General features: G+C 36.4%; 1 protein-coding gene across 2 annotated transcripts in view; it reads right to left on the bottom strand.

Moving 5' to 3' along the window:
* Positions 1-12,534, bottom strand: part of RASA2 (RAS p21 protein activator 2) — a 53,973-nt gene extending 41,439 nt beyond the window's left edge. The window contains exons 1-5 of one of the 2 annotated variants that reach the window (XM_026701553.2): positions 12,324-12,534; positions 8,651-8,768; positions 5,195-5,298; positions 4,007-4,101; positions 2,864-2,940 (exon numbers count right to left, since the gene is read on the bottom strand). In XM_026701553.2, coding sequence (XP_026557338.1) covers positions 2,864-2,940; positions 4,007-4,101; positions 5,195-5,298; positions 8,651-8,768; positions 12,324-12,387 — 458 coding nt within the window. In that variant the 5' untranslated portion in view covers positions 12,388-12,534. Of the gene's footprint in view, positions 1-2,863; positions 2,941-4,006; positions 4,102-4,876; positions 5,008-5,194; positions 5,299-8,650; positions 8,769-12,323 lie in introns of those variants that run through there. The other variant, XM_087933270.1, reaches the window with a different exon arrangement.
* Between the last annotated feature and the right edge of the window lie 1,160 nt (positions 12,535-13,694).

The raw sequence follows: 13,694 nt of genomic DNA, 5'->3' as shown, positions 1-13,694 counted from the left end.
GGCCAGCTAAGGAGATGCAGCTCTGCTCGACCCTGCTGGTGGTCTCCCCCCTCTTCACCACCTCTACGGGGTGGCTTAGCCCCGAAACCAGCCTGCTTGGGGCGCTCCAGTGGTGAGCCCAGACAGAAACCTTGCACGATCACGGATTTCTGTCTGTCGCCGAAGCCCTTCAAACCGGAAGTCGGACATATATTCTTCATACAGGTCAGCAACCATGTTTTCAGTTTTCACTGTCTTGTCAATAACTTTTAAAAACATATATTAATAATTCTAAGTCATTAGGTTTTTTTTTAATAGCTGCTCCATTCTAGAAGCTATGTGCATTTAATCTTGAGAGAACAAATTGGGGGTGGGATGTGCTATCACTCTTCAAAAACCTGAGACTCACATAGCAAGACCTATCATCTCTCATTCCACAAACCAGGCAATGGTCTCACATATTTATGTTACAGAAGGCAGATTCCAATTTAATTTAGAAAGAACTTTCTAGTGATAACTGGAGCTCAACAATAGAAATAATTATTCAGAGAGATGGACGACTGCAGTAAAAAGGTTAAAATACAATAAGTGTGATAAAATGAAATAATAGCAGAACATTATTAAAACATTCAGAACAAATTTCCAACCACAAGTCAAGATGAGAGTTCAACTTCTCCTAGGCTTTCTTAAAAAGGTAAGTTTTCAAAACTCTCCTTCTATGTAACAGGGTTCATCTCAAGTGGCATTTGTATGTAGAACTAGTATTGTTATCCTTTATATGCTTAAGAAACACAGAGAAAGAATTTATGGGAAATTTGTTGCTGGATCTTCTGAAATTCTGAGCCAATACAAATGTTCTACATATAGAATTACAAGATAATTTCTACTGGGTTATACCACAGTTAAAAACCTATGTTTAACAATATGAATACAAACTATCTGTCTCTGTGGGACAAGGCATCCCAATACGCTGATGATGCTCAGTTATATATCTCTGTCCAAGGTGAAATGTGTTGCCGTGGACATCCTTTTGTGATGTCTCGAAGCTGTAGGGATCTGGACAGAGAACAGCAAGCTTCAGCTGAACCCCAGTAAAATGAGTCCACCCATTGCTTCTGTATCCAGGAGTTTATCATATTTGGTCTTCGATGGGGTTCCTACTTCAGAAACACCCAGAACATAACTTGGGGATGGTCTTAGACTCACAGTTCCTGCTTGAAGAGCATATGGTGGCTGTATCTTCACATTAAACATTGGGCACCTACAACACGCTCTACATGGGATTAGCCTTGAAAAGTATCCAGAAGCTTCAGCTGGTGCAGAATGTGACTGTAGGAACAATACTGGATGCCTCAGGAAGGGTGCATGTAACACCCTTGCTCCACACACTGCACCAAGAACCAGTTTGTTTCTGATCCAATTCAAGGTCTTGGTCATTCCCTATAAAACCCTACATGGCTTAGGACCAGGTTACCTACAGAACCAGCTTCACCCCATCTCATCAGCCTGTCTCACTTATTCAGGCAGGAAAGGTATGCTGCAGACTAGCAATCAATTTCATTTGGTAGTATCTAGGAAGAGAGCCTTCTTTGCCACTGTCCCACAATATGGAACATCCTGCCCTGAGAAATGAAGGATGCCACCACTCTCTTGTGGATGCCTCCATTCTCTCTCAAAACTTTGTTCTGCAGCCTTGCATGGGAAACACAAAGGACCAACCACGGAGCTGGCTAGTCCACGAGAGGGCTCCCGTGTAATAACCAACATTAAATGGCCATCTTCGGATTTTTATCCTTTCGAAGTTTACAATGTCATTATTCTATCATTTTAATTCTTTTTAACCCTAATTTAATTTTAATGTTAATTTTACACATTGCTTTATCAATTATTGATACTGTACATCACCCAGAGCCTCTCTTTGATGAAGATGGGTATTTAGAAATATGAAATATAAATAAATCCATAGTGCAACAAAATGCCAACTGACCCTATTTATAGGTTTCACTTTTTATTAATCTCTTCTGAAAATGATCCCATCCTACATATCTTTTATATGATAGATTACATGATGCTTTTTAAAACTGTAGATTATATACTAATTAATGTATGGATTGTTCAAGATCCCTATGAAAACAAAAAATAACATTTGAAATTATAAAAGGTAAGAATTTCAGAAACCTTAAGTTACATTTTCCTTGTCAATGATCAGTTTTGAGCATGTAATCATTTCTTTGCTAGTTATCTGACTGATATGGGCTCAGATCCAAGGTTTTAATATCTCTTGCTATACCTGAAAGAAAAACTGCATGTATGTTTGTCAAGATCTACCATGTCATCTATCAAAATAAAATCTTGGTAATATTTATCTTTTTGTGCTTTTCTACACATTTAAGTGTTTTGTTACTTTTATTTAGATACAAGTTTATATTTCTTAAAATACATAAAAACCCTCAAATATTACTGGGCCCATTATGCACTTATATCCCGTCAGTTACATGAAATTTTATAATGTGCTAACGCTCAAAAGTTTGGGTACACAAGTCTTGCTTTAACTCCCCCAGATATGAAATTTGCAGTTGGAAAAATAAATGAAAACTAATAGATTGCATGTTAAATACAAAAATTCTTTAAAAAAAAAAAAAGATGGGAAAAGTAATGTTTTCCCCAAGTTCAGAAAATTGAATTATAAGGGTTTTTTTTATAAGTTTTATAATTTTTATAATTATAAATTTCAGTCATTATTAAACAAAAGTAAATTTCAAAGGTGTTTTACATTTGGAAATTTTCCTACTTAGTTATAATGGTTCAGTAATAACATTTTCATCTACTTATTTAGTTTCGATAAGCAAACATTTTTTTGAAAAGAATTCATAAATAGCCTTACTGTACTACTAGCTGCTGGCATACAGATCCATTATCTGTAATCAGTTCATTTAATTTTAATTCAAGATGTACTTTTCCCTGTTGGTAAAGAGGAAAAACATTGAGTTGAAAGTCTGTCAAATTATACTTTTTATTATGTTGCCAATACTATATTCTACATGTTTTCAAAATGTTTTCCAAAAATTACCATCAGAGTATAAAAACTTTAGCAGAAAAACTGAAAGCTGTTTCCATAAAGAATAAAACCCCAAATATTACCAATTAACATCTTCCTCTGAAAATGTTGGATTTAAATTATTGTTTACTGAATAAATTCCACTAGGATGTCAAATATTAAGTAATTAATATTAACAAACAATATATATTGCTTCCACTTCCTCTAAGGAACAATTGATAACATGGAAGCACATAATTCACGTAAGTAAAAACTGTTGAAGAGAACATATGGTAGAATATTAATCCAATTTCCCCCAAAGGGAAAATCATGAATTCAGGTAGTCCTATTTAGTGACTACCTTATTTAACAACCGTTGATGATAGTGATAAAAGCTTTTTAGACTTTTTCAGGTCTCTATAGCAAAGGGAAGCTGGTTTAGCACTGTCTCCATTTGTATACAATCTATCCAGTGGTGGACTTGTGGAATCCAAACTCTTTATCTTTTTCTATATCTTTTTCAGTCTTGTATCTTTTTCAGCCTGATAAGTATCAACAGTTTTTAGAGTTCTCAGAAATCTCCTTTCTTTAAGTCATGACACACTCCCACATACTTGCATCGTGAAGATCAGAGTTTGATAGTAAATACCCAGAATTTTGTTGTTTAAATAAGGCTGGACTTCAGTCACACCTGATTATCATGACATCGATAATGACCACTAATTTTCTCTTCAAATGAACTGATAGTCCTAGAAGTTCACATACTTTTGCCACATACAACTATGCAACTTTGGATCATTTTCCCCAAAAGAACAAATATATTTTTGACTCATTTGTTTAATTCTTTTTATCTAGTTTTAGGACGTGAGGAAAATAGCTCACATTTATGTTATAATTATGCAGAAATTCAGCTAATACACATGGATTTATAAACATGTAAGCACCACTATACACATATCAGCATTCATTTTCATGTTTATTTAATTTTACCTGAACTTCTGAGTTAGAATCAACTGGTTGAAGTATAAACCATGTTTCCTTGCCAGAATATATGCTCAAATCTTCTTTTTTGATAGCTACTTTACCTAAAAGAAAAATTGAATGGGCATATTAATTTAAAAACAAGTATTATGTTCATCTAACACAGCTCTAGAAAAGATTTGCATCAGAATACTCTATATCCGTGATAGTGAACCTATGCCACGTGTGCCGGAAGTGGCACACAGAGCCATCTCTCCAGGCACACTAGCCGTCGTCCACTGTGTTTCTGGGTTCCGGTGCATGCATGTGCGCTGGCCCACTGGTCTTCATGTGCGCAGGAGCATCAGAAACCAGAAGAGCAGCTCCCTGGAGTGCATGCACATTGGCCAGCTGGTCCTCATGTGCACATGTGTGTTAAAAACCAGAAGACCAGATGGCTGGCGCATGTGTGTGTTGGGAAGCTAAGCTTCCAGTTTCCTGTACTCCTATGTGTCAGGGAGCTGCTCTTCTAGTTTCCGGCATACATATACGCGCTCCCATTTTGGCCCTTGGTGCTGAAAAGGTTAGCCACTACTGCTCTATATCCTAAACATCATTTTAAAAATATAATCTAGCATTACTTTTCATTGTAGCATTACTTTTCATTGTAGCATTAGGAAGCTATGGTAAATATAACCACCATTGTTTTAAGATGAATTAAGAAAAAAATTCACAATGAAATGTCTGGTTTTGCATGTTATCCCAGAACATTTTATTTAGCCAAACTGATCATAGCAATAACACTTAAACTTATATACCTCTTCACAGTGCTTTACAGCCCTAAGCAGTTTACAGAGTCAGCATATTGCCCCCAACAATCTGGGTCCTCAATTTACCCACCTCAGAAGGATGGAAGGCTGAGCCTGATGAGATTCAAACCTTGAGCCTGATGAGATTCAAACTGCCAAATTGCTGGTAGTCAGCAGAAGTAACCTGCAGTACCTCATTCTAACCACTGCATCACTGTGGCTCTTGATAGTTCAAATGGCATGTGTTAATTTAGTTATTTGGAATAGAAAATTACCTGAGCTTCACATCATGTAGAACATATATTTTATATTTTAAAAAATGAAATGCAAGCCCTTAATGATCAACAATTTTATATTCAATATAACAAAACAACCCATAAATATTAATTCATCAATTGTTATTTCTTACCTATACGCAGGTCCCTCTGTAGAACATTTTTGTCATAAATATAGAATGATAAATACTGGAATATTCTTGGTATTTCAAAGTAAAACTCTTCTCCAAAAAATGGACTGTGAAAACAAATCAGCAAACTACCTGATTATTTTGCAACTTGTCTGCTTTATATTTGTAAGTTACAAATTTTTATAAAGGGATTCTCCTTCTATTTTGCTAATTATTCTGCTAATTTTAGCATAGCCTTCCTCATTAACATTAAGATACATATTTTATTAAACAATGTTATTCCTAAGAACTTTTTACTGTTCTTGCAAATGCCATTCTCTATATAAAAACTCCAGAAACTTTTTGGAAACTGTCTACTATCAAGTCTTTACCTGTTTCCAGAATGCCTTAAGAATGGTATCTATTCTTGACTTCTAAGGCAGATTGTTCCTTAGGAGTGTATAAGGAACAAACAGAAAAAATAAAGTATAATTCAGTAGGCCCTATTGCTGAGATGAACCTCATGAACAGAGTGCAACTTTCTGAAATAGAATAGGCCAGAAAAAAATGGGAACAGTGGCATTTTATGTAAAGGAAATCCGTATGTATAGTCATCCAAGAATCTGAGCACAGAGGTCTAATATAGACAGATTGCTTAAGAACAGAGAAGGATAAATAGCAAAAAATATTATCTTGCTGAGATGATATTGATTGAACCAAGTCAGGTAAAAGACAGGAATAATGCTGTTCCAAGCTAGAATTCAGAACCTTCTAGAAATCAGATGCATTAATAATGGAGACTTAAAATATCCACATTTCCACTGGAAAACCAACTTAGCCAATATTGCAGTCTGTGGTCTTGCTTATGGCTTTTGCAGAAAGCTGAAAAAATATACGATTTGCTGTTCCAATGTGATTCTAATCAATAAAGAAGTTTTCACTGAAGAGTTAAAAGCACTAAAAATCTTGGGAGGAAATTATGTTATTGTGAGTCTAAGATACTAAATGGGAGAGTTAATCTCCTGCAGTCAGTGAGAGACAACATGATCACAAATCAAATTGTTTTCTAAACAAAGAACACAGTTTTTCCCTTGCCCAAACTGGGGCTAAGTAATCCTTATATAGGGCATGAGAAATAATAAAATGCAAAAAAGTCTGAAATCTATGAAAAGTGTTTGCAGTTGAAACACTGTAATCGCTGGAATTCTGTTATTATGGCTTTGTATTTTTTCCAAACAAAAAATCACTTATCAGGAATGCTTGGATTTGAATTTGCCTAATTGGTTCCAGTCCTGCCTTGCTTGCAGTAGTCCAACAAGCAGAAAGAAAAACTGGAGATGGTTGTGCATACACATTAGATTTTAGGAGAGCCAACTTGAGGAAGTTTTAAAAAAATTCTGGGTAGGTCACCTTGGATAGAAATCCTTGGGCCAAAGGAAATAGAAAAGGGTTGACAATGTCTCCAAAGCAAGGTAGTTGTGGTGGACTGTAGTCTGGATTCCAAGGAGGGAGGGCTGATTTCCAGAAGGCAGAGAGACAATGGAACTTGAAGTTTGGTCTGTAGGAATGAACTTCAAATAGTTGCTCCCTAGCAGTACACAGAATATATATATATAGTTATGCAGATAGTCACTTCAGTTTGCAAGATTCTGTCTATAAGAACAGTAAAGAAAACTATAGATGTAATTTTACATGTGTTCTTGGGGCCTGACAGTACTGAATGTACACTCGCCCTCTAGTTCAATGAAAAATTTTTTAAAAGTCACAGAAAAAATGTTGTGGAAGCATAAACTAAGAAAACTAAGAATCAAAAGGATTATTTAGGAAAAGGAGAATAGGTGCAATCACCAAGGAAACGTACTAGCAAATAATTTTAGAAAGAATATTGTGATAGCATAGGGAGCAAAAGAATTTGAGGAACAAAAAACCTTTTTAAATGATGTCAGAAGCAAGAGGAAGGAGGAGGTATGTAGAAGATGACTATAGGATGAAAACAGGAATGGGCAGAGGACAAAATTTTTCTATTTTGCTTTTTTCTCCTCTCCATACTGAATACTTCTGCCTATTTATCCCAGAAGAGCAGGTGAAAGGTAGGTTGGGTTGAGAGTGACTGGTCTCAATCATCGAGGCAGTTTTCATGCCTAAGAGAGACCTAGTACTCCAGTCTCCTGATTTCTACTATGCCAAATTAGCTTTATGCAAGATGGCTATATAAACTGAAAATTAAAGCAGAGCTCCATTCTAAGCCCTGTACTATATAATGCATTTTATTTGATTGATGAGTGATTAGATATGATCTAATTTACATATGACAAAGATCGGGTGGGGGAAGAATAATAAACATTGTATAGGGCAGTCAAAATTCAAGAATCTTAACAGTTGGAACAACTGACTGAAAACAACTAGACCACGCATTAGGAAGCATAAATACGTCCTTTATTTACATAGGAAAAATTAAATGCATATGTAGAATGGGCAAGATCATACTGAGCAATAGAAAATGCAAAAAGAATCTGAGTGTCTTACTGGGTCAGTAGGCTTGACCAACAGTGTGAACAAAAAGATTACTCTGGAAATACAAAGTTTTATCCAGGTTTTGCTCCTGAAGTGATTATGATCTTTTCAAACTGAACACAAATACAATTTCAGAATTACTGCAGTACATGGGAATCTTGAGAAATATGAAATTAACTCTTATTTTTTTAATTGCATGTTTCTGATATCAAGCCAAAAGTGTTTTGCTGATTTTCGTTTACTCAGAGTCCAATGCATTTTGCTGTAGTGTCCAGCAATAGTCCGCCAGCATTGATAGGATTCAGTTGCCCTGATACTGTTTTTCCATTGTGGCAATATCCTAGTTAGAGATGCTGAATATGTTTAGTATGAACTAGAAATGCCTGTGGGAAGATAGGACAGCTGTTTCCAAATAACTGAAGCCTTGTTCTGTGCTGCATTAGTGGGCAAGAAATTATGTTTTTAAATTACAAAGACGACTTCAATTGGACATCAAGAAAAATATTTACATTAACAGATGTTTAGCAGTGGAACAGGCTTGCCTTAGGAAGTGGTTTATTCTTACACCGAGGCTTGATTGTCATCTTCCAGAGATGTGGACTAAGGAAGCTAGATGCTATTATTCTAACTCAAAGCTTCCTTCCAACCCTTATAATTCATGATTTACTTCTAGAATCTACCAAGCCAACTCTGAAATTGAATTGTCCAAGACTGTTCCTGGATCAACAATTTTTGCACATTTCCATTCCTTCTATATCCTCAGTTCCAATTAATAGAAACACAATATAACAAGCAGAGCTCTGATGAACATCTGCTACACTGATATATTATTTAGTCAACCAACATGTTAATACTATAGATAAATATAATGAATAAAATACCCCTTCAATTTTCTAACTTAACTAAGGTTTGCTTTCTAACTAAAGTTTACTTTTAGTAAGGCTGACATCATGATTAGAATCTCACCTTAAAGATTTTTCCACCACTTGAGTACGAAACACCTCTTCTTGATCCAAATTGATTGTACAAAAGCAGTCTCTCATTTTATTTGGTCCTAAATATGGCACTAAGTTTTTGGCTTGACCTAATGACAAAATAAAATATTTTTAATTCAGTGTAGAAGAAAATCATGGTACAATCAATTTACAAATGAAATGTTGATGTGCCTTTATTCTCATCATGTTAAAAAAATAATAGCAGACTGAAGTAAGTAGCCAATAAACATTATTATGATATGTACTGCTATAAAAGTCTACCACAATTTTGGAATTCTTGTGGTGAAACACAATTTCCATAAATCCCAGCCTGTATGATTAGGAAACACATAAGAAAGTCACAAGATTGAGAAAAATGCACATGGACACATCATAGAACTCCATTTAATTTAGCCTAACTATACATTATATTTTAATCTCATACAAATCTCACCTAATGTTCGTTCATATTTCAACTATTTTGAGAAGTAAACCTGTCAGAAATCTACTTTAAGGACAAGTGTACAGCCCTATATTAAGAGATCTACTACTAAGGTAACCCTAATTTATTAGAGGTATTTAAAAAACAACCTATTATCTCAATAACCTTATTATCTAAAAACATTACAAAAACACTATACAAATACTAGGGATCTATAGCAATCTGAATTCAACTTGGGGGGAAAATTAAATGACACATGCAGGATGAATTAAGCAAATCGTTTAAAAATGCTTCTTCTTGGGCTTGTATGGTCAGAGCAAGGCATGTTTTGATAGTGAAGACACCATATCTCATTTCTCCCTTCAAATCTACATTGTTACACTAACAAATACTAACAGAAACAGAAAAAGAATACCTTTTAAAAGTATCATATTATTAGCATGCAAAGCATGTTGAAATATAAATTCTTTGGTTATCCAATATCAGACATGTATAAATATATTCCAAAGCCCAAAAGCATATATATACATATACTATTTCACTAATTTTTATTAAACACATAAGCAGAGTGAAATTCAATAGTTCTAAAAATTTATTTGTAGGAATTGGGATATGCTTTAATCACAGGTTCTTATTCCTTAAAACTCTGGCATCTCAGTGAGAAACTGATACAGCACAGAAATTTGAGATAAAATCAAATACCACTGGCTATTTTGAAAGTGTAATATACACTGTAAATAGTAAAGATTTTGAAAGCAGGCGTGTTTTAAACCAAATCTAGAACAAAAGACTACATTGCAAAATACATTTTCATTGAAAACATTTTCTTGCAATTATTTCAAATGTGTGAGAAAGGAAATGGGTTACATTTGACTTACATGAAAGTACTTCAGTTCCTCCCATTTCAACAAAACCACTACATCCTGTTTGTTCCGGTTACCCTAAAATTGACTCATAACATTATCACTTTTCTATTCCTTATATCTCAGACTATCTTACGTTTTCTATCAAGTTAAGATGCCCCATTATTATATTTGCCAGCAACATCATATTAACTTTCAACCCATTTTGATAGCCACTGTTATATCAAGTTTAATAATAAATATAATACTCTCCTCCCATACTATGGTCATTTATAAAATATCCTAATAAACTACATGCAAATAACAAAATATTTCCCCCTTGAAAAAGGTTGCTTTCAAACAAATCTCAATTTCATCCAGAACAACTTTTTAGAAATTAAAATCTATAAATGCTAACATTTTCATTAAAATGTCATGGTTACAGTAATAACTATTCAAGCAACAGGTAAGATGTTAGAGAAGCTAATTATTATGAATTGCTAAAATCATTAGTCAAATCCTTTGAACTAAACCATTGCATAGGCATTTTAATTGGTCTAATTCCTTCACCTCAGAGATCTTTCTTGGTAGGCAAGGAACGAATATCTGCATTATTTTGTATTCTTTTCTCAAAGGTTAAAAATATCTAAGAATTGGAGTGAAAACAGGGAAAACGATACTTCTATTCCAAGCTATAAATTAAATTTGGAGTGCGTAAATAAAAATATGATTTCTACAAGTTTCAGAACAAGATACATTTTGAACTATGATAATTCATTTATTAATTCATTGATCAATAAGCCAAAGGTTGTTAAACATGGAATTATACTGTATATGTCGTATATTCATTTTCAAATTTTGATATGCACTTGTGTTTTTCATTTATGGTTGTTCCAATAATTTCTAAGACCTGGAGCTGCATTTCTATATATGTGTACATAAAGTTTCTTACATATAAAAATATGATTTAAACTCTATTGTAGTGGCGGCAACATCCATTCAATCAGATGTACACCATTTACCAAATACATGAAGACTTATCAATGGTAAGCTCAATTTAAATCAGTAGTTTCTCTTGGCATTTAATGTGTGATCAAGGATATCTTGTTATACTATTAGAAATGCAGTTGGCTTGCAAGACTAGTTACAGCTTTATTTCATTTCTCTCCTATCACAGCCACTTGTAACCTATTATAAAGATCAGGTGATAGCAATGGACTCTAGGTGCCAAATATTGTTTTGACATGATACAACCTAGGATGTTAAAGTTATATAGGATTTGTTAGAAAGTACTCTTTGGTATTTTACTTTTAAGCCTTAAATGTTATTTTTAAATCTATCAAAATACAATTTGTCGTTCAATAGGTTAGCATAATTAATCCTCTTAAACTTACTTATGAATAGAAATGTCAAGGATTTGTCATATAAGCCTACCTATACAGCCAAATTAAATTTCACTTAAAACATTAAGTGTTACCACACAGAAGTTTCCACATAAAGTCAGAATTGGGAAACAAGCATCAAATGTAACATGTAATAAACACTTTCAAGTAACAGTTAGCTTCAGGCAAGAAAAAAATTGGACTGCCTTGCTTGACTTATGCATCCCTTTTACCAAATAGTTAGTGGTTCCAAAACTTACAAATATCCCATTTACTTAATATGCCAGCTTTTCCCACCCTGATGCTCTCAGATCCTAATGGATTACAAGCCTCGAGGTTCCCAGCTAAAAAGTCATGTTATACCCACACATCATCTATCCCTGTGCAAAAATCTTCCTTTTGGAAGTCCCTTCTATTTTCTTTTTACTTTCTCTCAACCTTCAGTCCCTCCTCTCCCTTTTTGATAGGGGTGCACGCGTGTATTGATTTCTCTCACTACACTTTCCTAGTATTTATTTTTATTTTCCAGAGAGTTTAATCCATGCAATCTTCGGAGTGGCTTATAAAAATCCCCTCCAATAAGAGGAGTAAAAAGCAACCTATCAAAACCAGAAGGGACAGCAACAAGTCAATTAATCACAATTACTGCATTACAGATATTCCACCCCGACTGCCTGTAGCTTTTTTTCGCCATGAGGCGGACTAATCTACTCCTACACACAGGCAACACACCCGCCGAAAGCACCCGGGGAAGCAGCAGGGGTTGGAGGGCTGGGGCGGATGAGTCAGTGAGGCCGCTTCAAGGCACAGGCACTTCCTTCCGGCTCTGCCGCCTCGTCTCCGACCTCCGCCCTCACACGTACTCCCCTCTCTTTCTGCCCCTCTCGTTCGCTCTCTCTGGCCACCGACTTGTACACATATACATACATACACGCACACATGTGTATACACACACACACACAAGCGGGTGCGGATAGTCCACCCTCCCCAGTGACTCACAAATCTTTCCGCGGAGAGTCTGCAGCACTCGCACCTCTTCGTCGCCACCCTCGCCAGCAGCCATAGCCGGGGGCCACCCGCCGCGCGGCCAAGAGAAAGGCCAAACGGCTTCCGCACGCGCCCCGACGCACTCGGACTGTGTACAAAACTGCGTAGACCTACCCTGTCGCGGTACTGAGGGGCAGAGCCCGAACCACCGCAGCCACGCCCACCGCTCTCGGCCCCCTTCTCTTCTGCCATTGGTTAGAAGCTCGAGGGCGGGCGGCAGGGCACGGCTGCCGCGCGCGCATGCGTGCTCTTTCGGGTTTCCTTTCCCCGGCAAAGTGGAGCGGCCGGATTCGGGGGTTATCAGAGTCTGCCCTTTGGAGAAGGCAGGGCTGCTTTAGCTTTTCCGTTAGGCGTGTCTAAAAGAAAGTCAGGGCGGCCGGAACTGTCAGCCGTTACTCAGTCTGATGCGGGCGCAGCGTCACAGGCAGATCTAAACCGCGCTGTGTGCTTTGCATATTGAAGCCAATGTTGATTTGGAAAATGGAAGCAGTTTTGAAGAAACCGGGAGGGGGGAGCGGCTCTTTCGGCAAAGGCTGGTACATACCGGTACCATGACGATGGAAGGTTATAAAAACGCGCGAGGCTCTTAGTTGGGCATTTCTATATTAATGATGGGTCGTTTCCCTTGTTCAGTTAAGGCCAAATATATAGAGAGAGAGAGCCTCGTGCGTTTTTATAATCTTCCATCGTCATGGTACCGGTATACATATGGAAAAGTCCCTGCGTTTACTTGGCAGACTTCGGAAGTGGTTTGCTTTCTAGGGCTGAGAGTGACTGGCCCATAGTCATTCTGTTGGTTTCATGCCTGAGTTGGGATTAGAATTTGCGGTCTCCCAAGATCCAGCCTGCTACCTTAATCACTATGATGGACTAGCTGCCTAAGTCCAAATTGCCAGCCCCCAGTCGGAGAAATATACAGGCTCTTTGCTGAACTGGTATATTTCCTTTACAGGTCCTTCCACTTGGCTGATTCTGGGTAATGAAGTTGGACAGATGTTTCTGGAGACAAATAATGCTGAAATAAGGAGAGAGATTCAGTACTATTTTAACATTAGTACATCTAAAAATGAAGTCAGACTGGGAATGAGATGAAATTGGTATCATGGAGGCAGCAAAATTATTTGCCAGACATGTCTGTGTTGTGATTAGGTGCCTGAGAGGAAAAGTGCTGTTGATTGGATTATTAAAAAAACTCACACTAACTGTCTGCACTCAGGCTCAAATTTTCCTACTTTGGGTACTTTATGTGAAGACCCAGCTATCTGGGTTTTTCAAGAAAGAAATAATTAAAAATTTTCTTTAAAGTATCTTAAATGAGCAAAT

The sequence above is a fragment of the Pseudonaja textilis genome, chromosome 4 (genome assembly GCF_049901715.1).
Source record: "Pseudonaja textilis isolate UNSWEBS1 chromosome 4, rPseTex1.2, whole genome shotgun sequence".
NCBI classification, from domain to species: Eukaryota; Metazoa; Chordata; class Lepidosauria; order Squamata; family Elapidae; genus Pseudonaja; species Pseudonaja textilis.
The sequence above is the reverse complement of the archived record's forward strand: the minus strand, read 5'-3'. Positions and strand labels throughout refer to the sequence as shown.